Here is a 26,699-nt window from a genome sequence, read left to right as displayed (position 1 = left end):
AAGTAATTAAAGATATCTAAAAAATAATACACAGATAGATGACTGAATGAACAAATAAATAAGCGAATAAAAAAAAGAAATAGAGGTAACTTAAAATGTACATTTAAATGGATAATAATACATTCTACTTCTTCTTTCTATAATAATAATAATAATAATAATAATAATAATAATAATAATAATAATAATAATAATAATAATAATTTTAAACATACCGCTCTTTATATTGTCTATATGATTGTAACTATTTTTTAACGAGGTATTTTAACGTTTAATAATTACCGGGGTCCTCCCCCCCAAACCGTTTCTGAGGTCAGCAACACAGGAACTTCACTACCCATAATCCCGTCCCGGCGCATGCGCTTCAGGCACTACGGCCCAAAGGCGTTGGTGGTGATCGGTGTCCGTCCGAAGATGCGTTACGCTCCGGCAGCATCAGTACCAGCTCCGCCGTGCTAACACGCAACTAACCGGGGGACGGAGGGGGAATACGGTCGGTGTTTGCGGCTGTAGCGGCGCCGGTGCCTCCGGACGGGAGGATGGGAGACCAGAAGGTGGGCTGTGGCCGGAGAAACAGGTGTCTCCGATGGGAGGGAAAGGACCTTCTCTTCAGGGCGTAGTGTACAAAGGAAGCAGGCGGAGGGGCTGCGAGATTAGCGCGGCACCGAGCGGGCATTTTTACCGTGGCTCTATCGGCTGAAATCGTTAAGTGTCGGGATTCATCGACGGGTGTCTGCCGTAGCAGTCGCGGACCGGAGAGAGAGGAGGGGGGGCCTTGTCGCAGCTCTCCCCACAGCGACAAACCTTTCCCAGTGTTTATTAATGAATGGGCTCTTTCTCTGGGGCTGGACCGCAGGGAGGGCGGACCTATCCCAGGACTGATCAGGATAACAATGTCCTTTGAGGTCCCCTCTCTGCAACGTGGTGCGGGTGCATTATTAAATCATGGATGCGCATCCCTCCGCCCCTCAAGTGATCCCCTCTGAAGTGGAGATGTTGCAGCGTGGTAAAAAAAAAAAAAAAAAGGGAGCTGATAGCCTAAACCTGTGTGTGTGTGTCCACTCCAGCTTAGCTCTGATTAGCACAGCTAGGATAGTGATTGGTTAAAGGAGAAGCCCACATCTCTCCATAGCATTCATTACAGGCTGCTGCTGCTGCTGCATCATTCTTTCTTCTTCCTCGTACTTTTGTTCAGGAGTCTCTGCGCAAGATCACTCACACGCTGGCCGTGAAGAATGAGGAGATCTCCAACTTCGTCTGCACTCTCAAGCAGAGCCTGGAGAACTTGGAGGTAGGGAGGCGTTTTGAAGGTTTACCATGCCCCCCCCCCTCTCCTACGTCTAATAAAGACCCCGCACCTCCTGCTTGCTGTGACCCCAGGCCAACTCCAGCCGGGTGCAGGACGACCTGGAGTCGGAGTTCAGCTCCTTGCACGCCGTTCTGGACGAGATGAAGGAGAACATGTCGACACGGATCAAGCAGGAGAGAGCCAGTCGCACCTACGAGCTGCAGGTAAATCACCGCTTGAAGCTTTTACGGGGATTTCATCATCTTGAAGCAGAAAGATAGAGTTTTGTTATCTCTCTTTTTTGTAAAAGAAGATGTGAAAAATGTGTGTTTTTATTTAAGCCCCGCTGAGTCAGTAGTTACATGCTTTGAGGCGTGTCTTTGCCAGATCTAAAGGGAAATCTTTTACCTTTAGATCCGCTCAGTCCCTGTGAGGCTGGATGGAGAGCATCTAATCTGACTCCTAGCAAACATTTCCATTTGTAGAGGTCTGGGCTTTGACTGGTCCCTTCCTACACCGGGATGGTCTTTGATCTAAACTCCTCCATTGTAGCTCTGGCCGTGTGTTCAGTGTCGTTCTCCTTCTGGGAGGTGAACCTCTGCCCCCTATTCAAGGGTTCTCCCTCATGCTGGCTGTCTCCACTAAACTGGGTGTCCACTCTGCCTGTAAAGGCCAGATTGTCCCTCCCGAGCTGTGGATTTCTGCAGCTCCTCCAGAGCTACCGCGGGTCTCCGGTCGGCTTCTTCCATCCGAAGCTCTCCTTGCTCGGCTAAACTCTCGCGTTAAAGGCTCCAACATCGACTGCTGAAGGGACGTGGCGGCAGGGAATTTTATTTTGGGGTATCGGTGTGAAGGGTGCGCACACTCAGGTTTTCTTTAGCCTCTTATTTGTAAGAGCAGTGGAAAACACTATTTTTAACATGTTTTGACCAATATTTCCACCTCAGCTGTGTAACAACACCAGCTGCTGATTGTCTCCTGGCGTTTGTTTTTTTTACACATAAAATTGTAGCACTGATTACGCAACAGACGAACATCTGCGGACGTTAATGAAGCGGGGTCTTGCTGCACGGCCAAACAGAAACGCAAAGTGAAAAAAATAAATAAATACAGCACAGAGTTTAAAAAGGGAGCGTGGAACATCTCCTGTAGAGAAATGTTTTGGCGGCATTAATCTGGTGTTTTTTTGGGCGGCTTGGATCGGTTCCTAAGCGCTGATGCCTAAACTCTGTTCAGAGGACATGATTCAGGGTGCTGCAGCCTCAGGACCGAGCTGTGACTCTCAAATGATGCAGCCGCCTCTTTAGCCTCTGCCGGGAACACAGCCGCCTCATTATACCGAAAAACAATCGGGAGCGTTTTCAGACGTCGTCTCTGTGTGTGTGTGTGTGTGTGTGTGTTTATGTGTGTGTGTGTGTGTGTGTGTGTGTGTGTTTTCCCCCTCAGAATCAGCTGAGCGCCTGCTCCAAGGCCCTGGAGAGCTCGGAGGAGCTGCTGGAGCTGGCCAATCAGACGCTGTGCTCCTCGGAGACGGACGGTTTCACTCAGGTGACTGGACCCCCCCCCCCCCCCCCCTTTCTGTAACACTGCTGCTCTCTTTCCCTCTCCTCACTGTTCATACCTAAAATATAAGTCGATGTTCGTGCTGAGCATCAGCTGCCGAATATGAACCTGTCTGACGTTTTCTGTTCCTCGCCTGCAGCAACTTTTAACTCAGCCACTCAATAACATGATGGACTCAGTTTTCTCTTCGTTCCGTATCTCTCCTCTCCTCTTTTCTCTCTCTCTCTCTCTGTGCTTCTCGTCCCCAGGCGGCCAAAGACATTAAGGATAGGTATAGTACTCAGCCATCTATTGCTTCCCTTTGTTTTTATTGTCTCCTGTGACCAGCGAGCTCTCATAAAGTAGCCTTGCATGCATTCAGACATGTAGCCACCGCACCCATGTGTTAGACAATAAGCACGTTGAAAAGGCTTCTTGTTTGGCCCTTTTTTTTTTTCTTTCTTCTTCTTCTTTTTGTCTCTTTGAGTCTGCACCATCTTGTGTCAGCCCCTCCCCCCTTTGGATGAATCCCTTCCCTAGCTTCGCGTTGTCCTCGCCCATCCGGGGTGGATGAGTTTTCCGGGCTAGCTTCACCACCGTAGTTAGAGGCCATTTGTTAGCGAGCATCACTAGAGTCGCCTCTGTTTAATCCGATAACAGCAGCCGCTTGTTTCCACCCCCATGTCCTGTGTGTCTGTGTCCGTCCCCCCCGTCTCCGCAGCGTGACGATGGCCCCGGCCTTCCGCCTCTCCCTGAAGGCGAAGGCCAGCGACAACATGAGCCATCTCATGGTGGACTTCAGCCAGGAGAGGGAGATGCTGCAGGGTCTCAGGTTTCTCCCAGGTATGCGTCACTCTGCTGCGAAGAGAGCGGCTCGACTGAAACAAAACACACACACACACACACACATGCACACAAGCGTGGGGGTGCATCATCGATTAAAGCAGAATACCTGTGAGGGGTGAGTTTAGTTTGGGAGCGCAATTAAAAAAAATGGCAACAGAAGGAAGCAGGAAGGTCTCTCAAATATCCTGGTAGACGGCTGCTCTGACCTAACCTGACTCTAGCCAGCTGTATGTCGCTCTGCCTAGCTCCACTCACATCCATCCATCATAGGAATTACCTTTATTGAAGGCTGGGCCTTATCAAAAATCCTTGCATATGATTGGATAAGCCACTTGTCTGTCATCTTTATCGACGTGCTATTCCAACCACTCACACCGAAGCTAACCCGTGACGCTGATGAGACCGACGCAGGAAAAAACAAAACTTTTTTTTAATGTGTTTGCGGCTCTAGTGGCACGCGTGTTATTGACAGTGAGCTGACAGGAAGAGGGGGGAGACAGGCGGCAAAGCGCCGCAGGTCGGAGTCGATCCTGGGCCGATCGCGTCGAGGACTAAAGGCCTCCTAACATGGTTCACGCTAACCGCTAACCGCTCCGGGGCGCGTCCGGAAAACAAAACTTGCCAAATCCGGTCGGGAGAAGGGCGAAAACATGGTTTCCACCAACAAAAGCCTTCAGAGCCGTTCTCTGATGTTCTTTTAATGAAACAATATCAGGTAGATTGGACAACACGGAAGAAATAGCAGCATCAATGTTAACGCTTGCTTCCTCGATGCGAGCCGCCATTGCTGTCTGTCTCACGTCACGGTCGCTTCTCCACTACGTCACATCTATGAAACTCCAGCCCTGCGTCCTGATTGGCTAGACAATAATAATTGGTTAAAGAAATCACTCTCTATGGGCGATGTCCCAGATGGATGTGAGTGAAGCTAGGCGGAGCAATATATATCTGGCTAGGGTCAGGTTAGCTCTGACCTCGTTGGCTGAAAAACCTAATGCAGGGGTTCTCAAGCAATTTAGTTTTCTTTATCCAGAATCTGGGACCTTGACTTCTCCATAAAATGCTGAATTGGCTTTGATTTGGAAAGAGGGCGTTGGAGCACTGAGCAACAGTTCAGTCCTTGTCCCCTCATCCCAGCTCAGATGCTCCTGATGGGGTTCAGCAGTGGTCTGACGCACTGTGAAGTCGGTGGCTCATGTCCTGGACACATGTGTGTGCACAATAAAATTAGGCCCAAGGAAACAGATCAATTCACCTGTGAACACATGTCCAGTTAGTTTTTAACTAATCTTTCAAGGATATTTTAAAGCGTATGTAGGTTGCACAGCCTCTAATGTGAGCTGGCAGTGCGCTCCATAGCTGCTCCTCTGATGGACGCAACCGTTTGGCCAAATTTGGTCCTACGCCGCTGAACATCACAGTCTCCTCTGGTTGAACTGCAGAAATAAACTCTTCTGTGACATTCCAACTGAATGAGGTGCACCTGTAGATGCTCACATTGTCACCGATATCTAATTTAAAATGGGCAGCATTCATTTTTGGAACCCTTCATTAAAAAAAAAAAAAGAAAAAAGTCCCCTGAAGTAGCTTCTTGTCTGCATTCTGACATTTACGACATCTTATAAATAAACGCACATCCTGTCTCCCAGCAGTCAGCTCTTTGCCTACGTGGTTACTCGCGCTCGTCTGGTGTCAGATCTTTTTACGTTCTGCCTTTGCTGTGAAGTAACATCTCATCGCTGAATTGTTACAGGCAGAAAGATATTTGCTGCAAACGCTTTGATGTGGCGCGCCTCGGCTCTGACCTCTGCGTTATCTGCTGTAGTCGCGCGCGGATAAAAGTGTCCTTGATTCAGGAATCCCCGCGTTAGGAAGGCTATCGGAGGACAGGCCGGTTTGATCTCCACAGAAATCTTTGGAGGACGCTTGATGCTGGAATCCCTCGGGGATGGAGGCGTCGCAGGAGCTTTGAAGTGAGCAATCTGACGGAGAGCAGACGCTGCAGAGCTGACCCGATCGAGATGAATTTCGTTTAGAAACATCAGCTTTGGAAATGTGTGTCTGGGGTTTTCCAAACTCTGGTGATGGGGTTTCTACTCGGCGCGTGCAGTCTTCAATGAAACGCTCGTCTTCCTTTTGCTGATGATGTTGTTGCTGAAGGGCGAGGCCAGTGGCTCTCAAATCTGTTTTCACGCCCCCCCATCCCCACAAAATGGGTCAGAAATGTAACTTTTATCGTTTTCTGTTTCATTTAATTAAAGCTGTCGTTCTGAAGATTACCCAGAATCCCCTTTAAACTTTATAACATAACTAAAATGTATCAACGTTGCCACACTTTTTTAACTATATAATATTAACAACAATATAAATGGCTTTTAGCCCGACTCGTACCTGCAGTCAACTTTTAATTAGCTATGAACCTTATATGGCAAAAATATCAAGCAATTAATATTAAAAACAAACTTCAGTTACATTAAGTTTTGTACTTTTTAGGAGTTTATTAATAGTATTCATCATAGTACTGACTGCAGGGACAGACCAAACAGCAGGGGGTGCTGTTGTCACATTCAGAATGAGTTAGGCCTGTGTTTTCTGGGCAAAAATGACAAGGCTGTTGTGCTACTATGTGGACTCTGTTTTAGATCACTCCTTGATAGTTCTTGTAACGTTCCAGTTCAGTTCAAACCTAAAGTAATCGTGTTGGGACAAAGTCTGCTGAAAAGCGGCATATACCGCCTCTGTTTTGCTGCAGGGGGTCATTTTATTGGATGAAACATTTAGCTTGTTGGAGAAAGCTCTGATCAGCAAAGTCATGGGCATGTCCTGCAACACAAAACAGGTGCTGTGATATAATTAGACTTTCATGAAAAAGTTGATTTTATGCAGTAATTCCATTCAAAAAGTGAAGTATATTATATTCATTCATTACATGTGGCGTCTCTGCATTTGAAGCCAGTGGAGCCAGGTCCCACCAGACGTTTCTGTGGAGCTCCATGTTCACAATGATCAATAGGACAGGATCGTTCATTATAGAGTAATATTGTAAAAGGAAAAAAAAAAGACTGATTCCCTTACCAATACAATTCTGTTATAAACATTTGTGTCTATATATCTAAGTCTGCCAGAGAACTGACAATCTCAGTAGGCTAAATCCTCTTGAAGCGCTTTATATTGGGGCCAGCCCACCAACGTTTGACAAACATCTAAAATCGCAGCACGCATGTCCAACACGCTCTCAGTAGACAGCCGTGGGGCACATATCCTCCAATCGTCCAATCAAAATGCTGGAAATGCACACGTTACGTTTACGTTCTGCACGATAGTGTCCGACCATCTAGTGTTGGTTGTCCTTGCTGACTTATGGAAGGATCGATGTGAATCTCTTCTGTTCAATAGATTAACTTTATTAGTAATTTTATCTATAAAAATTAAATGGCATTTAGCTTATATAAAATGGCATTTCTATTGTGTTGGTTTATGCTAATTTTTCTGTTTCATTTACAATTGATCAGTCAGGTTGTATTAATCACAGAACAATTAGTTGCTGCTATTAGTTGTTGAGTTTTTGTGCCCCACTAAACTTATCGTGCCAGAGACGCCACTGCTCATTACACAGACTGATATATTTCAAGTGTTTATTTCTTTTAGTTTTGATGATTATAACTGACAACTAGTGAAAACCCAAAATTCGGTATCTCAGAAAATTAGAATATTGTGAAAAAGTCCAATATTGAAGACACCTGACGCCACACTCTAATCAGGTAATTAACTCAAAACACCTGGAAAGGCTTTTGAATGGCCTCTCTGCCTAGTTCTGTACAATGTCTGTATTTCTGAATTATTTTACACATTCTTAGTCACGTTCATTTGCCCCAGATAGAGTTAATTTTTTTCTGGTAGACATAGAAATATCCTTTATTTATAAGTAGGGAAATTCAGGTGTTCTAGCAGTAAAGTAACATAAAATGTAAAACCAAAAAACAAGATAAGGAGAGCGCACATGAAGGGCTAGGTTAATGAATTGTGCAACTGAGCAGGGTTGATCTAAATATACGTGCAAAACATGCATGTGTATTTATGCGTTTAAAAACAACAGCCGCAGACCGTTGTCAGACTTGTGACCCTGGTGTAGGGCTGGAAATGGTTGCGCCGCAAGCACTCGCAAAAATAAATTTAGACCCGTTAATTGGTGCAGAGGTGAGAAGAACGTCCACGCAGCGAGGGCCTTAATCTGCACAAGTCAGAAGAGTGCGCATGGGGCCAAACGAAGGCTCGGTGTCAAGCGCGTGGATTTCTGCTTTCCCGACAAGTATGACAGTGAGTCAAATGACGACTCTTGCTGCGAAAGGGATTCCCGCTTTGAAGGAAAACCACAAAGGACTGTCATTTCACACCTGTGTGAGGAAGCCCAGCGTTACGGCCTGCAGGGGGGTTCACAGTCAGTGGATTCTGGAGGCATCAGCAGCTGCTGCTTGCTGCTCCAGGATGTTCAGCTGCAAACTGGACAGCTAACAGGAAATGGTTTAGCAGGCGCTGAGCTTTGTTGCCCCTCAGAGGTAAAAACTATGCTCAGTGGGAAGGCTGCATGATTTACTGGTGTAAGTCTGCCCCCTGGTGGGAGAATGTGATACTCAAAATGATCCTGTACTTCAAAAAAACAAAAGAATGAAAGAAAAAGCTCTTATTGACAGAAATGAGTCTGAAGTTTGAAGGGAAGTTGTAATTTAAAAAACAAAAACCCTGCCTCCTCTCTCCAGTTCCTGCTACTCCAGAGATCCAGGTGTCGGAGTGCCAGGTGTGCGACAACACCATCACCGTCGTTTGGACCTTACCGGAACCCGACAACAAGATCGAGCACTACATCCTGGAACACCGCCGCACGAACCACGAGGGCCCGCCGCGAATCCGGGAGGACTACCCCTGGATGGTGGTGGAGGGGATCCGAGAGACGGAGCACACGCTCACAGGTAGCGATATGGGGGGGGGGGGGCTGTGGCTGCAGGTCTGTGGCTGAACTCTGGCCAGAGGTGACTCAGCGCTCTGTGATTCGCAGGCCTGCGTTTTGACACCCGCTACGTCACGTTCAGAGTGAGGGCGTGCAACAAGGCCGTGGCCGGGGAGTTCTCTGAGCCTGTCACACTAGAAACCCACGGTGAGATCCCCAGCATCCATCAGAGAGTCCTGCTGGTGCTGCACCTGACCCTCCATTAAACCGTTTTGTTTGTTTTTCTCCCCAGCCTTCACCTTCAAACTGGACTCGGCTTCATCGCACCAGAACCTGAAGGTGGAGGACCTGAGCGTGGAGTGGGACAGCAGCGGGGGGAAGGTGCAGGACATCCGCAAAGAGAAGAACCGGACCAACTCCCCCTTGCACTCCCCCGCTAGGTTTGCGTGAGGCTTTCACTGAGGAGTAAAGTTTCACAAATGGTCGCCTTTGAGGGTCTCTGCCATCCTTCTCGTGTGTGTAAGCAGGTCGGCCCTGATGTCTCCCAAGAGGGCGCCGACGGCGCGGCCGGGCAGAGACAGGTTTACGGCGGAGTCCTACACCGTGCTGGGTGAGGATGCACACAACACAGAGGAGACGAAGGCGAACACGTGACGTGAGCGATATGTGCAGGTCCAGGCTGGGCAGCCTGAAAGGGACGCTCGTTGAGAAACGCGCTCCACTACTGGAGATTATTTGGGTTAAAATGGACAATGTGTCAGCAGAAAGAACAAAGACGGAACGAAACGGGACCAAAATCTGACTCGGGACAGAAAAACATTTAATTCCTGTGATTGAAATTAGAAAATACACAGAGCTCATTCAGTCGTGATATAATGTTGGCATGCAGCTAAAACCCTACATTTAAAATGTTAGGAAATAAATGCAATGAATTAAATCTTTCATTGTTGAGGCTGCGTTAAGGCATCAGAGTATCCACACCACGTCATCCTTCGCACTGAGATATCATAAACACAAATTTCAATGTTTTTTATATTATCCACCAACTCCAGTTAACCTCCTGGAAGTTTTATTTCCCTTCATTCTTCCTAAACTCTTACCAGCATCCCTGTCCCCATTTAAAATTTGACAAACCCTTACCCACAGAGTAATGCTGCCACCACGCTTCACCGCTGGGACGGTGCGTTCAGGGACGTGTTGGTTTGCTGCCACTCTCAGCCTTGTTAGATGTAGAACAACATGTTTTATTTCGGTCTGATCTGACCAGACCCCCTTCCTCCGCATTTTCTGCTTCTGGTTTTCTTTAAATAGTGGCTTTCTTTTTGCTTCCTGTCAATAAAAGTCACAATTGTGAGTTGCACCAACAATAGATGTCCTGCTGACAAATTCTCCCACCTGAGCTGTGGATATCTGCAGCTCCTCCAGATTTATTTATATAGCACTTTGTCAGCAACAAGACGATTCAAAGCGCTCTAAATGGAACATTACAGAGGAAAACATTACACAGGGAGAGAAAAATTTACATTAACAAAGGAATAATTATATCCTTGATTAGACTTCTTTAGTTTTACTGGAACAGGATTCCTGACTAACATTCAAAGCTTAATTGTTTCTATTCATAGAGTTCTTTTGTTTCTTTGTGATAAAAATAAACTAAGTAAATCCTTAAAGCTACAACAGTAAATAAAACTAGGTGTCTTGGCCGGTCTTCCAGTGTTTCTTCTATTATATCACGGGGCAGCCCCCCGCTTTATGTGACTCCACTCTGAGGTCGGTAAAGATGGCAACAGCTGCTCTCCTGCATGTAGCAGGCCAGAAACACGCTGGAAGTCTAGTCGCCGCTAAATAATTGGTTTAAACCCAGCTTGGCTTTCCCAGGGGAAGCCCCACCAAATCCAGACCAAACGGCTTGACCCGTGCATGCAACACAAAGTTTGAAAAACGTGAACGCTGTGAGGACTTTTGACGTGGTTTCGGACGGTTCTCGTCGTGGACCGTCGGCTCTAGCAGGGCGAGGTGCTGATCGCGACGCCGATCTCTCCCCACAGCCGACACCATGATCGACGCGGGCCAGCAGTACTGGGAGGTGAAGTTCGACAAGGAGAGCAAGGCGTTCGCCGTCGGGGTGGCCCTGCGCAGCCTCGGCCGCTTCGACCAGCTGGGGAAGAGCGGCGCCTCCTGGTGCATCCACCTCAACAACTGGCTGCAGCAGAGCCTCACCGCCAAGCACAACAACAAGGCCCGCACCCTCGACTGCCCCATCCCCAGCAGCATAGGAGTCTACGTCAACTACGACGAAGGCGAGACGCCGTTGAGACGCCGGACGATCTACAGAGCGGGGTGTCTCTGCGTGACGCCTGACTTGTCTTGGTCTTCTCTCCGCAGGAGTCCTGTCCTTCTACAACGCTAAAACCAAGCAGCTGATGCACACCTTCAGGACAAAGTTCCAGCAGCCCGTCATCCCCGCTTTCATGGTGAGAAGACTTTCCCTTCAAAGCGTCTGTTCTGTTAGAGCACAGGTGTCAAACTCAAGGCCCGCGGGCCAAATCCGGCCCGTCAAGGTAAGTTATCCGGCCCTCAAGAGCCAAAAAAAAAAGCATATCATGTCATAAAGTAGAGGCATATATCCTAAAGTGTATAAAGTGGCTAAAACTGTGCCTCCTGTAAATGTAACTCACCCCGATATCAACTTTTTTTGCAAATAAACTATATAAACTGGGCCAAAGGTTGCTACTTTTATGTTACTATGCATTTTTTATACTTCTATCTGAACTGGAATAAAATTATGAAATGAAAAGTATCGTCTATACACCTGCAACCGGCCCTTTTCATGACTTTGTGACGAAAAGTGGCCCCATATAGAAATGAGGTTGACACCCCTGTGTTAGAGGAAGCCCTCAGATGTGAAACCTGCTCTCTGCCGTGCCCCCCCCCCCCCCCCCCCCCTTGCAGGTGTGGAACGGGAGTTTCTCGGTGGTGACGGGCCTGCAGGTCCCCAGTGTGGTGCAGAGCGGCCAGAGGAAGAACAGCGGCACCAGCAGCTCCAACGCCAGCCTCACCTAGACGCGGGCCGCCCCGTCCGTCTGGAGCCATCCGCCCCGGCTTCAGATACGGCCTCCGGCGCCGTCCTCTGGCGCACAGCAGACCAGCCGCGTCGCTCAAGTCTAGGTCATTTCTGCGCTGCACGACACCGGGTACCGGTTCTGGGAGCAAACAGGCGATCCACTCGCTCCGCCACAGAATCGGCTGGCTGTCGTGACGCTTCGGACACATTCGGCTCTAGTTTTGAAGTAGTCAAAAGTCTCGCCGCACCTTCACTCAGCACTCTCCCACTCTTGTTAGAGCGACATTGTTTTTTTTTTTTTGTTTGTTTTAGCGCTGGCCGCTGCCTCCTCGGCTTCACCTGAACGGCGCGCCGTGCCAGCTGCGGGTTCAGAGTCGTGCTCTGTGTTCGTCCGTGCCTTTCCTTCTCAGGCCAAACCAAAACTCTGCAGCTCCTCCGTCCGACGGCTGCTGCAAGAGACGCTCTCGTTTCGTTTTAAAGTCCCGTTTCTGTGTCGCCTTCAGCGCGACGCGGGTTACATCATCGTTTGTTCGTCGGTAAACCAGTGACCTAAATACCATCCGGCAATTAGACTGAACCCACAGCAGCTCAGCACTAACTAAACTAGCCTATTTAGTCGTTAACCCTGACGAGATGTTTGATTCCTTGCCAAGGGATGTTGCTCAACAGTGTTTTACTGCGTTACCATTTGCAGTCAGTTGTTATTTAACCTAGGTCTTGAGCTTCCTGTTAAAACTTTCCGCCTCTTCTACTAAGGCCAGGGTTGACTGAGTGCGGCCCTAAGCTTCTGTGTGTCTGCCCGTCTAATGTCTCTGCTTTATTTGCTGTAGAGAGTCCCTTCTACACTCGTACGCCGTCAGTGGCTCAAAACTTAGTCTGTAGCTCCTGCTGACAAGATGTAAACAGCGCTGCTGGTAAGGCTGTGTGAAAAGCCTATGACTTAGTTCATCTTTCATGGCAGTATATAATAAACTCACACTGAAAATGCTCCGTTCCCCTTCTGTTACGTTGTAAACCCTGCTTTTGCCGCTTAGTCTTCTATAACATTTCACCCACACACACACAGGGAGGGATTTCTGTAGATCAGGGGTCTCAAACTCCAGTTCCTGGGGTCCTGCAACTCTTTAATAATGTATCTGCTTCAACACAGCTGAACCAAGTGATTAGATCACCAGCAAGGCTATTGCTGGGGATTTTAATCGGATATTTGGTTAAAGGTGCAACGGACACATCTGACCCTTAAGACCCCCGTGAAGGAGGACTGGAGTGTGAAACCCCTGCTCTGGTTCATCATGACGGATCACACCACCGTCCCCAACACTGGGCATGAGGTGCTTTCCCACATATCTGTCCCTTTTTGTTTTATCCCGCAACCAGCTGGAGTGTCTGTTGCTGAAAAACCTGAACCTTGCTCTCATTTGACCAAAGCACCCAGAACACTTGAGCCTGACGTCTTTATGTTGCCGATGGGAATACGGAGTTTTTTTTTCTTTTGTTGTCAGGCTTAACTCAGCCGATTGGTATGCAGATAACTTCTAACAGGTGTTATGGAGACTTGGCTGCAGTCCTTAAGGAGAGACGTTTTGGAGACGTTTTACCTCCCTTATGTCCCGCGCTGCGTGTGGTGGGTCCTCACCCAGCCTTGTCGCGGGTCCAGTTTTAAACGTATTAATCACGCTTGACTGTCCGTGTGCGCAAGTAGCTTTTTTTTTTCCCTAGACTCTCAAAGACTAGCACGTATGTACCTCACTTGAACGGCATGTGCTCTCATCTTTCCTATTTTGAAGAGCGGCTAAGAGAAATGGGTCTCGGTTAATAGTCGTGGCGTCTGGGAATAATATGACACGAAAAATACTCAAATTAAGGGGGTGGGTGTCCAAACAAACATGCAGGGTGCTGAAACGAGGGCGGTAGGTGTTGGGGCACGCTCGGGTAAAAAAAAAAGTGAATCGTAAGCAACGGGAACGTCGTATATTCGGCTCTGTATGTGTGCACCGCTCGGTAACATCAGCGTTATGCGTTTCAGCTGCTCAGTGTTGTTCTAGAGCTGCATCTCTCCCTCCATTATGCGTTTCCTGATTAAACGTAGCCTGCTGTGCTTTGAAGAAAAAACTCGTCCAGTCAAGAGGTATTTACACTTTATTTCACCTGCTGACAGAATGTCACAGTTTTATTGTATATATAGTTTCATTTTTCCACTACAGTGTATCGGTAATCGCGGTAATAAAGGAGTGAGAACACTTGGTCTTCGGAGATCCTTTTTTATTCAGAAAACGGAGAAGCAATAACAAAAATGTGTACATGGAAATAGATTACAGGAACTGTACAACTGATTAATTCACTATATATATATATATATATATATATTGTTTTAAATGTCGCATGGCACATACTAGAAGTTGCTTTGTCATAGCAGGGCTGATGAGAAAAGCAAGCATTTTGGTCTACTTTACATTTACATTGAAAGAAAAAAAAAAAAAAACCTAAAACAAGTGAATCTCATCCCTAATTTCAGGTTTGTCACATTCACTGTAAACAGAGGCTGAAAACCATCGTGTGGCACACAGCTTTTAGCCCCCACTAATATAATACTGTATGCAAAGGTGGGTGAAATAAAATATAATCCAACATGTGGTCCCAAGAATGAGAAGTAAACACCAACTGGAAGTCTGAGACGATTTAGTCGATGGCTAATGTGCAAAATGGACAAGAGAAACGAGAAGCTAATTTGTCCACCCAGCTTCACAGTCGATTGATTTGCTAATAAATCTCCAAGAGAAGCAAATCAATCCCATGTTAATCTGCTGAGAGGCTTTGCTGCTGACAGCTAATTGAGGAGGAGGAGGAGGAGGAGGAGGAGGAGGAGGAGGGAAAGGACTCCTGGTTGTCGGCCTCGTGCAGCGGAGGATTTGGTCGTGGCTCCGTTCTGCTCTGGGTTTGTTGCTGCAGGAGACGGCAGTCCTAGTTCTTCTGCTTCTGCCCCAGCTTCAGTTTCAGCTCCATTAAAGCTGCTGGGTGAACTGTAACACAGAAGGGTTTTTACTGCAACTGGGTGATAGACACATTCATTTACAGCTGATATTAGATAATCTGTATTTATAAAAGACAATTTTACTTTCACCTAGGACAGTAAATCAGATGAAACTTTTCCGGTTTCATGTCAGTAAAGAAGTATCACAATTATTTCTGTTTGGTAAATCAGAAATACAGAAGTGCACAAACACTTGTGTCATCACGCCTCGGAACGAACTGTTAAAGTCCAGATATTATCGTGTTTTTCTATGTTTTGTTTTTAGATACGGTATTTTACGGTGACACCTCTAACACGTGCTTCCTTGAGGGACATCGTGAGCAGATCGAAAAAAAACTGAGCCAAGATATGAGGAAGCCAAATAAGGACGCCTACAGGTCTAGTTCTTCCTTTAGTACAAACTCCAGATTTCTGAAGGAAATGAACAATTACACATGTGCTGGCACCATGGGACTGTGCAGCCATCGTAGCTCTGTTTCGGTGTAAAATGCTTTCATCAACCCTAGAATGTCCTTATCTACAGTGAAACCAGTCCCACACTGGCACAGGCTGAAAGGTCTAAAAAATGAAGTGTTTGGCAGCAAGGGAGCCCATTTGGCTCCGTGACATCAGCTCTTTCAGGAGAAATGGGCCAAAACACCCAAGGAACCATTGTGAAGAGCTTGTGGCAGGATGCCCAAAATGTTTAACTCGAGGAGTCCAGTTTAAAAGTTAAATCTTAGTGGGTTTAAAGGTCCATGCCCGTATTCACAAAGAACCTCGAGACTAAAAGTAGCTCTTCAGTGACGTCATTTTAAGAAAAATCTTTGAATTTCCTTCTTAGGATTTTACCTTGGAAAGATAAAAGTTATTCACAAAGCAACCTAGGCTTTAAGAGAGTTCATGAAAAAAATTTATGACTTTTATCGAGCCTAAAAGTGTCTTAAAGAGGGAAGATGGTGGAAACAGAGGGAGCTGATTGGCTGATCCACCACCTAAACAGTGGAGCAAAGCGCATAAACTTCTTTCACGATCACAATTATTAATATGTAGATAAACTTTATCATCACCCCAAAGAGGGAAGTGAGTTAGTTTTAGTGACCTGACGGCTTAAAGGTGTGGCCCTAGTAACGTAATTTTATTGAGGAAACATAAACCGAAAAAATATTGGATCATGAATAAAAAGTGGAAAAATGTACAAACAACGGAGCACGTTCAATATTATTTACAAACCGTAAAATTCTTTTAATAACAAAGATCCCAAAAGAATAAAAAGTTGCAAAAAAAACATGCATTGTATACAAGAATAAGAGGTGAGAAAGTATTTCTCACCTCTTAAATGGTGAGAAAGCCTAAATGATCATCTAGAAGTTTGCTTGTGTGATGCCTTCATCACACAAACCGGCACTTGTGTGATGAAGCAATCAAAAGCAAGCTCTCCTTAATTTTGATTGCTGCACGGAGAGCTTCTCACTTTCCAGGCTGGTGAGTAAAAGCACCAAGACGTGCAGAGAAAAGGCGCATTGATCTGTGCTTCAAAGCCTGTCTCTTTGCACCGTGATCCAGGATTAATTTACCTTTCAACACGTCTCTGTTCTCCTCCCAGAGCTGAGCAGACAGAGACGGTGGATTTGGTTTTCTCCACCTTTTTTTTATTGATTTTATGTCGGTTGATTTATCAAATCCAACCGCTTTATACAAGCAGGCGATCAGGCGTTTCATTAATATCAAATAGATAAATTAGTAAAATGACCAGTATGGTGAGTAAACATAAGCAAATCAAAATTATGATGAGGATGTAAATAAGGTGCCATCAAATATTCCTGAATCTCTGTGACAATACTTTAATTTAGCTAAATTTTATCATCATGAGACGTTTCTTAACTTAGTTTAATCTGTTAATTTCTCTTCATTTATTATTAGGATTGCATTGTTTTTTTTTTTTTTTGTTTTTTTTTATTTGCTTGTTTTTATTTTTATCAACCAATCACAGCTCTTGAAAGAGCACCACACCTAGCAACAGGGACGATCTGTGTGAATCTCTCAGGAGATAAAACTCCTTGGCAGGAACTCTAGGCTAACTTAAGATCTCTGAAGATCTTTGTCAATACGGGGCCCTGACTTTGAAGGAGAAATATCTTGCTTATTATTCTGACATTGAACAAAAATAAATGATTTTTGGCAATTCTGTTTTAAGTTTAGCTTGATGTAATATCGCACAGAACGGAAAAGCTTCTGTATCTTTATGCAGCGGCTGCTTTAGACCGTATAAATGAGGACTTACTCTGCTTCTTCATTTCTGGACTTAAGACTATCCTGGACTTCTCAGGGCGGTTGGCGGGGATTGAGGGTTTGGCGGCTGAATTGGCGGAGCCGGGGATATTCTTGCGTGGAGCAGGAGATGGAGGCACCACTAGTGTTCTCGGTTCTGGTATCGCTGATTATGAAACACAGAAAAGAGAGCAGTGTTAATCCAGGCTGATAAAGGAAAGTATTTACAGCTGAATGGAAACAGTCGGGAGAGCTTACGTGGAGTTGGACCAGGGGAACAAAGATCCGTCTCGTCGTCTTCTGTCTCCTCTGTTTGAACACAAGAATGTGGACCCACCAGTTTATTTTTGTAAGCCAACTGGGCCAAAGCCAACAGGGCCAAATGCCAGGAATGATGGATGGAATGACTGAGGGCGAAAAGGTGCTGTCAGATCTACTTACCCTTATCAGTGGCAGGTGCATTTCGCTCTGCGACTTTTTCTGGCTCAGCAGGTGTCGCATTTCCCGTACCTGGAAAGAAAGCACGCAATTAAAATCACCGAAGGGCTGATAGAAATGGAATGAGACAGGTGAGCTGTTAACGGGAAAGCAAAGCAAAGAGCTACATAATTATCATAATTATGATGGCTTCACAAAATGAGCTTTCAGCTGAAACATTTCCACAAATGCGCGCATTCCTTTTAAAGGTATTTACAGTCCTCAAAAGCTGGCACCATTCGTTTTGCTATGCAGGATCATTTCTACGACTGCTTAGAAAAACCTGATCAAAAAACAGCAAACAGACGGAGGCAACCTCATTTTTGCTCAGATTTAAGCCTGTTTGCTGTTGCGATGACCCAGATAACAGAGAATTTGCACAGTCATGATAAAAAAAACATGAATGGACTATGAAAATGTGTTTAAAAGATTTATTTATCTGGTAACAGAAAATAAAAATAAAGATTGTGCAGCTTTCTTTGTATACAGACAAGATTACGTTGTTTTTTTTTGTTTTACCGAATTTCCAGCAATGTAAAGGCAGTGCCTTGCAAATGTCAATTTTATTGTGTAACAATCACAAACGGATTAAATCCAACTGAGAATCTGTAGCAAGACTTTGATGAGAATAATAATTTTGTCCACAAATGTGGAAATCTGCTGCTGTCCTCACATGGTGATTGAAAAAAAAACCCCAGAACAAATAGAAAACCCATTCACAATAAATGATTAGAATGAAAGCACAGAAAGGACAGGAACAAACAACGTGCACACCTTCCTGTCTGAATAATGGTCAAAGGTTGAGCAAGATCTCTTTTGCAAGGAAGCTGACTTATGGGAAGCTGGAGAGCAATCTACAGTTGGAGGCTGCCATCTCTGACTAAGATTAAATTTCTAGTTAAATAACAACCCAAAACGTTCAGCCTGAGCTAAAAGGAAAAGGTTCAGATGCAAGCCTTTTTATGTGTGAGAATGGCCTAGTTAAAGTCCAGACCTTAGTACAATTAAAAATCAGAGGCTTGACTTCAAAATTGGTGTTTACAGGCACTCCCGATCCAAACTCATTGAGTTTAAGCTGTTCTGCAAGATGAATGAGGAGGAAACAACGCAGTTCCCAGCAGAGTAATACTTTGTGTTAGATCTAGAAAGTATTTATTCAAGGAGGACTAATGCAAATGCACGCCACCATTTTCACTCTTATTTCCCAAAACTAGGAATTATTTTTCTTCCAGTTCACAATTATGCACTACTCTATATTGTTCTTTCACATAAAAATCTCTTTAAAATACAGAGAATGTTTTAATTGCAACACAAAGTGACTTCACAGGGGCTTAAATACATGTGAAAGAGTCCGTAAATGAATATACCATACCACTGTCATTTACTTTAAGTGCTTGAAAATAAACCAAAGTCTACACTGTGCTGTGCATATGTAAATTACATAATAAATTAAACGACTTGATAATAGAGGCAACTTCTTACAAGATGTAACAAAGGCTTCAGCAAATAAATATGTTTTAAGATAATTCCTAAACTCAGAAAGAGGAAGAGGCAGATTGTTCCACCACTTTGGGTCAGCTATGGTCGGCCATAGCTTTTTTTATTCTTTTATTAGACCCATTTCAGCCAAACGGCATTTTGACACATATTAGATTAATTCAGTAGTAGTTTCTCTAACTGGTGGAATCAGTCACATACAGCTTGGTTAGTTTCCTTATGGGAATCACGTCCATAAGGAAAACTTGTCTTTAGATCTCACGTGTTTATGGTTAACGTTTGTCGTTTCATCACGTTGACATTTGCCTTTTCAGTCTTAAAGTCCAGGACAAAAGTCGTCTGTAAGGTGCCTGACGCAGGCCGTGATTGTTGAACGAGTGGGCGTGAGGCGGACTGAAGCCTCGGCGCCTTCACAGAGCAAGCTCACTGATAACAGAGCTGTTCAAACTCCTGACTCAGAGCTCAGTGTCTGCTCACACACGTATGAATACGTGGCGACGAGTGAGATGGATTTTCTTCGCATTGCAGCAGCTTTAAACGGGAGTTTCTCACGCCTGCAGATCTTCCCAGAGAACCTCTCGTCACTCAGTCTTTCTGAAACTGAGCTGCTGCTCGGAATCACACCAACAATACTGAAGCATTTCCTTTTTTTCCCCTTTTTCCTGATGCCTAAGTATGTAAAGGTGTGTGAAAGGACAGTACCTGGCATGGGATCCTCTGGTGCAGGGTCAGACTCTAGCAGAGGGTGCAGGCTCCTCTCTCCGTTTTCATGATCAGATAAAATGAAACCTGTAACAGGAAAGGATGTGCATGCTGGTGATTAGTGGCATTTAGTCAAATAAAGACAAATAGAGCGGTGGGGAAGAAGATCAGACGTACAGATATTCTTGTCGTACTGTTCCTCGATGTTAAGGGGGGTGAGGGTTCTCTCGGTCTTTTCCACCATGTAGGCGATCACGTCGTGCAGCGTGTCAAAGTGCACCTGCACAAAGAGCGACGTCTTTCAACATTATGACGCTGCTGAGTCCAGGCAGCTATGAAGCAACAGAGTCAGCAGTGCATGCATTCTGCTGGGTCAGATGCCTACGAACGCGCCGCATCCTTCAGGCTTTTGGTCTCCGTTATCGTGACAAACTATCGTACATTCATCCACCTTCTCATCGACGCTTCAAGTTATCAGCCTCTTTCGGCTTTTCCTGGCAGCCATCTTGTTTTCATTTCCAGGAGGTCATGTTATCTAACTCATTCCTAGCTGACATAAAGTCATAAAAAGCTTCACTCATCCAGTGCAACAGGCTTTACAAAGGTTTATTACCTCAGGGCTCCACACAGGCAAATGCCGTCATGGCATGAAATGCCTTGTAACTGGAGCCGTCATGAACCCCTGACGTCTTTCACATTTTATTATGCGATGACAACAAACTACAATGCATTGTAGTCAGATAATAAAACACAAAGTGCTAGAAAGTAGAAGACAATAGTTGGTTTAGAAAGTCTTTTTTTTTTTTTTTACAAATAAAGTTCTGAAAAGTGAGAAATGCATTGGTACTGTGCCCCCGATAGGTCGACACTTTGTAGAACCAGCTTTCGCTGTAGTTACAGCAGCAAGTTGCTTGACGTAGGGCCCCGTCAGCATTGATTAGCTAAAGCCTGGCATCTCTGCAAATCCCTCATTAAAAAAGAGCTCAAGCTCAGCCAGAAAAGGAGAGGAAATCGATCAGATTCAGGTCTGAACTTTGACTGGGCGGTACTAACAGATGAATATGTTTTGATGTAAACCCTTCCACTGCAGCTCTAGCTGGTTGTTTAGGAATTAGGAGGCGAACATCCACCCCATTAGCAACTCTTTCACTAGTTTTACTGCGGGGTTCCCCTGCATTTGTCTCTGTGGATCATCTGCTCCACTCTTATGAGTTTCCCTATCCCAGCTGAAGAAAAGCATCCCAACAGCACAGTGCTGCCACCCTCCCGTTTCAAGAACGGTGTGTTCAGGGTGATGCGGAGTGTTACTTTTAACAATGCCTTTCATCTTAAGAATAAAGGGCCTTAGATATGTAAAAAAAACAATAAAAAAAAACATAATTTTTCCTACCACTGCACTACTTTGTGTTTGTCCATCACATAAAATCCCAACAAAAGACAATGAAGTTTGTTGTCGTAATGGCTCTAAATGTGCAAAAAGAATCCTTTTTGTAAGGCACCGGCAATGTTGTATTTCCATAGTCGTCCGACTGCACAAAACAAGTAATATTAGTAGCTGTGGCATACTAAGGGAGATTTTGTAAAATTGATACTCACGGGTTTGTCCACATCGATATAGAAGCCTCCGTTTGCGTTAGCAACTAGGCGGTAGTGTCTGAAAACAGGTCTGAAAGAAAGACCAACGAACTGTGAAGAACTATAATAATTGATAGATCGATAGATCGATACCAAAGAGCAGCTTGGTCAATTGTGTTGTGACACTAACGATTTTCTGTTTTAAAAATGTGTGCATGTACCCATCTAGATCCTGTCTGGTGGTCATGGCGAAGGAGCGTCCGTCTCTCCCAGGTCTCAGCAGCAGGTTTCCTTTGTGGGCTTCTCTCTCCAGCAGCAGTTCGGCCTCCAGACGGGGCACCTCGTAGTAACAACTGAACCAGAACACAAGAAAACCGATCCCCCTCACTCATTCGTGCATTAGCATCACTTCAGAAGTGGTTTGCTCCGGAGAGCTACTCACGCAGGCATTTCTGTTTTCCCCGTATCGACATCGGTAGGAGGGCTCGGCTCTGGAGGTGGGTTTAGGTTCTCCAGTCGCTGCCTCTCTTTTTGGACCGTCTCTCTCAGGATGTGGACTTGGCCTGGCAGCAGGTTCAGGGAGACGGGCACTTGCAGCTACGGGGAGAGACAGTTTCTTATTCAAACAATGAGGAAACACATAATAGCTTAAGATCATGGAGCACAAAAGTGAAATATCGTAAGAGGACTGACCTTGGCCACAGAGTACATAAATCCCTTCCAGAGTTCCCGAGATTCTGCATTTGGGGCCTGCAAAAAAAAAAAAAAAATCACCAGAGGAGAATAATAAGCTACACAAAAGCAGGAGCATCACCAGGTTAAATGAGAGGAGGGGTTACTCTGCATGTATTCACGCACAGTGAACTTGATGTTCCCCCTCGTCGTCTGAACATTGAATCTGGCCGCATCCAGATGTGCGTCTTGGCTGCTGTCGTCCGTCACCGAGATCAGTCCAGTGAGATCCAGCTTCTCTGTATACTGCGGAGACAACGAGGCACAGTAAGACAACAGGCCAGTCTGTGTCAGAGCGTGTCTCTGAGAAGACTCACGTCGTTGTCCCTCTTCTCGTTGAAGAAAAAAAGCGTGTTCCCACACAAGCAGGTCCACAGTTTGCGAGAAGTCTGCGCACACATGCAGGGAGACAAGTGGAAGAAGAGATACAACATCAGGCCGACAGCAACAGGAGATGATGAAGACTTTAGTGCTGAGCAGGAGCCAAAAGATGGTTTTTACACATCGTTGTGTGTTGTACTCATGGGTTGGGTGGAGGGCCACTTGTAGACTCCATCAATGTTGGCCTACATAAATGGAAAAGCCACCGGAGGCTATTCTCTGTTTTGTGAGAGTTTACTTTTATTTTCTGTGCCGAGAGTCTGGTTCCATCTTCATGGAACCAGGTACAGAAAATACCTTAACTTAAAAGCATTGTTGTCACTAAATGCTTTCAAGACTGCTCTTACTGATTTTGAGAAAGAATCGTTTGTAAATGTTTCAACTGAGGATGGTTTTACTATTTTAAGGGTAAAAGTGAGCTTCTGTGTTTTTATGTCTCTGCTCTGTCTTCTATGGCCCCCAGTCGGTCAAGGCAGATGACCGTTCACACTGAGCCCGGTTCTGCTGGAGGTTTTCCTCCCCGTTAAAGGGGAGTTTTCCTCTCCACTGTTGCTTCATGCTTGCTCAGTATGAGAGATTGCTTTCTTAGATAGGAAACTTTTTGACCAATCTGTATAATTTGATTGAATTTGACTTTGTAAAGTGCCTTGAGATGAATCGGCATTATATAAATAAAATTGAATAGTATATTAGTGTTTTATTTAGAACTGTGTTAATCTGGTCAGGGTGAGGCAGACACCCTGTCTACTTTTAAGACTAATCTTAAAACTTTCCTTTTTGACAAAGCTTATAGTTAGAGTGGCTCATGTTACCCTGAGCTACCTCTATAGTTATGCTGCTATAGGCTTAGGCTGCTGGAGGACATCAGGGCCTTTTTTTCTCACTCTACTGATTTCTACTGTTCTCCAGTTTTGCATTGTATTGAAATGACTGTTGTCATGTCAGCTTTTAACTTTTTGTTCTCTCTCTTTTTTTCTTCATAGTAGGTACACCTGGTCTGACGTTCTGTTAACTGTGACAACTTCTCTGTCTCTCTTGTTGTGTCTCTGCTCTGTCTTCTGTAACCCCTAGTCGGTCGAGGCAGATGACCGTTCATACTGAGCCCGGTTCTGCTGGAGGTTTTCCTCCCCGTTAAAGGGGAGTTTTCCTCTCCACTGTTGCTTCATGCTTGCTCAGTATGAGAGATTGCTTTCTTAGATAGGAAACTTTTTGACCAATCTGTATAATTTGATTGAATTTGACTTTGTAAAGTGCCTTGAGATGAATCGGCATTATATAAATAAAATTGAATAGTATATTAGTGTTTTATTTAGAACTGTGTTAATCTGGTCAGGGTGAGGCAGACACCCTGTCTACTTTTAAGACTAATCTTAAAACTTTCCTTTTTGACAAAGCTTATAGTTAGAGTGGCTCATGTTACCCTGAGCTACCTCTATAGTTATGCTGCTATAGGCTTAGGCTGCTGGAGGACATCAGGGCCTTTTTTTCTCACTCTACTGATTTCTACTGTTCTCCAGTTTTGCATTGTATTGAAATGACTGTTGTCATGTCAGCTTTTAACTTTTTGTTCTCTCTCTTTTTTTCTTCATAGTAGGTACACCTGGTCTGACGTTCTGTTAACTGTGACAACTTCTCTGTCTCTCTTGTTGTGTCTCTGCTCTGTCTTCTGTAACCCCAGTCGGTCGAGGCAGATGACCGTTCATACTGAGCCTGGTTCTGTTGGAGGTTTTCCTTCCCGTTGATGGGGAGTTTTTCTTCCCACTGTCGCCTAATGCTTGCTTAGTATGAGGGATTGCAGCAAAGCCATGTACAATGCAGACAACTCTCCCTGTGGCTCTACGCTTCTCCAGGAGTGAATGCTGCTTGTCGGGACTTTGATGCAATCAACTGGTTTCCTTATATAGGAAATTTTTTACCAATCTGTATAATCTGACCCAATCTGTATAATATGATTGAATTTGACTTTGTAAAGTGCCTTGAGATGACATGTTTCATGAATTGGTGCTATATAAATAAAATTGAATTGAATTGAATCTTTTTCTGCCAATATATTTTTGTTGTGAATGTTACCTAAACATTGCATTCTGCTGCCAGTTTTGGCCAGGAGTCTCTAGTAAAAGAGAGATTCTTAATCTCAATGGCATTTTCCTGCTGAAATGAAGGTTACATTAAAAAAAGGAGAAAAGAAGGTAAACAACAACAAGGAAATAAGTAGGATCAATAGAGTGGATAACATTCGGCTGGGCGTGATGAGTCAACACAAGAAACTATGCGTCATGCAGGTAACAGTAATAAGGTGGATCTGGCTGGACCTAATCCAAGTAAACTGTGTCATCAGCTCAGTGAGATTGCGGTCAAAAATAAATGGTAATTTTCATTTCTGGAGAGAGAATCCTGTTTTCAGTAGTTACAGGACAGCAGATTATCTTCCTCATCAGTGTGATGAGGCCAAACTGGCCTCGGGCTTTATTGTTTGCAGAGCTTGTGTCGCCTGTTTGACCCTTCGCTCTCCTGTCAGTCCCTGGTTTGCTCCAGTCTTTGCAACACAAAGAGCCAACAAGCCAACGGACCAGTTGTACGGGTGGTCCTTAAAGGTCCAGACGCTAAATGCTGCTTCACTCACAGCTACCTGCACTTTAGCACATTTTCTGTGTCATTTTGTAATGCCAAACACCGGTAGCCATAAATAATCACTCGATCAGCGATAACTGCAGATGCAATGATTAGGCTTTTCCCGGCCAAGACAGATTTTCAGTCTCCTCGGAGGCCGGTCCTGTCACTTCACTTTAACTGATGCCAGGGGAGCGATGAGTTAGTTGTTTGAGGACTACTCACAACTAGGAAAATGTGCCATCGGCTTTTGAGTGGATACAAAAGTTTTAACCCAACAGAAAATTAAGATAATTCAAGATATCTGAATTCATGCGTCCAACTGATTTTTGCTAACTTTCATCTAATTTTCACTTAACTCTAAAAAGGGAGCATGTGTGCAAAGTACATGCTGTTGGTTGATGTGTTCAATACCAGAAAATAGACAGAGTTCTTAGTTTTGAAACATTCAATGAAAAGGAGTTTTCACAATTTCACCTGCTGATCAATGATCACAGTGGATCAAGGGGAAATTTGTCGATTCTGATCCCTTGCTGATTGTGTGGTGACCTTTTAATTCCAATTACCCCAATAAAGAAAAGAGTGGCTCTGTTTAGAAGACAGAGCAACGCTTCAATAGTTCACAATATAAGGAGCACATAAAACTCCAATAGTACTGCTGAACATTGCCGTGACAATATTGATGGATGCACCATTTCCTCTCTCTTCTTCTTTTCTGACATCATATTTGCTGCATCAGTCTCTTTGAGCTTCTGCGCTTAAATGTCCGTTCAACAGGTCAAATGGATTTTGGAAAGCTTTCAAATTGTGTTTAAATGCAACGCTTGCAGAGATTCTGCAGCTTACTGCATCCAAGCAGTCCTCAGTAAAATCATGCACATCAATTGCAATGACGATTGCAAATTGATACATCAATTCTCTGCTGCAAGGCAAGACCCACACATTTGCTTTATAAGCTGCCAGAACAGGACACACGTGCACATCCAAAATAGACTATACTTTCCATTTACTATGTATAAGAGACAATTAGAAACGGAGCCAATACTCAATTAAAACAAGTAATTGATATAAGTAACAAGTCAGTTCGTTGATCATTGTCACATGGTTTGCAACCATGTAAGGAATCAGAGCTCCAGCCTCTAAGGATCTGTCCGTTTTAAGACAGTTAGGTACCTTGATAAACTAAGAGAATAAAAAACAACAACTAATGAACAGATCAGCAAAGTTTGAGACTCTACCTTGTCTTTGAAGGACCTTTTCTCCAGGTAACCCTCATAGTAAAGGTCTGGCAGTTGACTCTTCCTCCTCCCGGTTGGTTTTGCCATCTCTAAGGTGCAGATTCTTGCAGCAGTAATAATAATAAGAATAATAAATGATCTAGCCGCAGATCAGATGAGTTTGATCTCCAAAACCCTTACACTAAACCCACAGCTGGTGTTGACCTGCCCGCTCTACTGCTGTGTGCATAGTGCAGCAGAGCAGCAGCAGGTCTGCCTGCATAAACGCTTGACAAGAGGTGCGTTCATTGCTGATTGGCCAGTGTGCGAAAAATGGGGCGGGACGTTGTAAACGCGTCCACAGGTGAGACTGGTTCTGACGTAGGCTCGCTGGAAAGGCTCACAGCTGGGAAGCACCTGGGGGCCAAACCCAGAAACCACTAAAAAAAAGCATGAAGGAATTTATAAACCTTAAAATAGCAGGGACAGGAAAGACAGGCTTTACTGTAAGCAAACTGGTGCGTGATACACCGTAACAAGAA

The 26,699-nt window shown here is 44.8% G+C and overlaps 2 protein-coding genes across 3 annotated transcripts; one reads left to right on the top strand and one right to left on the bottom strand.

Moving 5' to 3' along the window:
* Nucleotides 1-355: 355 nt before the first annotated feature.
* fsd1 (fibronectin type III and SPRY domain containing 1) lies at nt 356-13,930 on the top strand. Of its 2 annotated transcripts, none has more exons than XM_021321026.2 (13): nt 356-554; nt 1,196-1,291; nt 1,381-1,512; nt 2,735-2,836; nt 3,100-3,122; nt 3,552-3,673; nt 8,434-8,643; nt 8,730-8,828; nt 8,914-9,067; nt 9,149-9,231; nt 10,670-10,921; nt 11,007-11,095; nt 11,574-13,930. In XM_021321026.2, the coding sequence occupies exons 1-13, from the start codon at nt 540-542 to the stop codon at nt 11,682-11,684; spliced, it is 1,488 nt and encodes a 495-aa protein (XP_021176701.1). In that variant the 5' UTR covers nt 356-539; the 3' UTR covers nt 11,685-13,930. The 2 variants fall into 2 exon arrangements, with proteins under 2 accessions (XP_021176701.1, XP_012727134.1); XM_012871680.3 differs by having other exon boundaries at nt 357-554; nt 8,914-9,061.
* LOC105932458 (signal-transducing adaptor protein 1) lies at nt 13,904-26,699 on the bottom strand. The gene is made up of 13 exons (XM_012871640.3): nt 26,179-26,699; nt 22,267-22,338; nt 22,076-22,195; nt 21,911-21,967; nt 21,660-21,814; nt 21,439-21,570; nt 21,239-21,308; nt 19,820-19,922; nt 19,643-19,729; nt 17,408-17,476; nt 17,225-17,275; nt 16,980-17,132; nt 13,904-14,705 (listed from the first exon to the last, which is right to left on the bottom strand). Exons 1-13 carry the CDS (start codon nt 26,263-26,265, stop codon nt 14,647-14,649), a joined length of 1,215 nt encoding a protein of 404 aa, XP_012727094.2. The 5' UTR covers nt 26,266-26,699; the 3' UTR covers nt 13,904-14,646.

Source organism: Fundulus heteroclitus, chromosome 9 (genome assembly GCF_011125445.2).
Source record: "Fundulus heteroclitus isolate FHET01 chromosome 9, MU-UCD_Fhet_4.1, whole genome shotgun sequence".
Lineage (NCBI taxonomy): Eukaryota > Metazoa > Chordata > Actinopteri > Cyprinodontiformes > Fundulidae > Fundulus > Fundulus heteroclitus.
Note: the sequence above shows the minus strand (reverse complement) of the source record. Positions and strands in the feature narration are given on the sequence as shown.

Bases quoted from the DNA above. Each gene is read 5' to 3' on its own strand.
- fsd1 (XM_021321026.2), top strand. The intron at 2,837-3,099 runs GTGACTGGACCC...TCTCGTCCCCAG, and splicing joins AGACGGACGGTTTCACTCAG to GCGGCCAAAGACATTAAGGA. The intron at 9,232-10,669 runs GTGAGGATGCAC...CTCTCCCCACAG, and splicing joins GGAGTCCTACACCGTGCTGG to CCGACACCATGATCGACGCG.
- LOC105932458 (XM_012871640.3), bottom strand. From the start codon at position 26,265: ATGGCAAAACCAACCGGGAGGAGGAAGAGTCAACTGCCAGACCTTTAC. The intron at 21,968-22,075 runs GTGCGTGAATAC...TTTTTTTTGCAG, and splicing joins GGGGGAACATCAAGTTCACT to GCCCCAAATGCAGAATCTCG. The intron at 17,133-17,224 runs GTAAGCTCTCCC...TTTCATAATCAG, and splicing joins TTCCCCTGGTCCAACTCCAC to CGATACCAGAACCGAGAACA.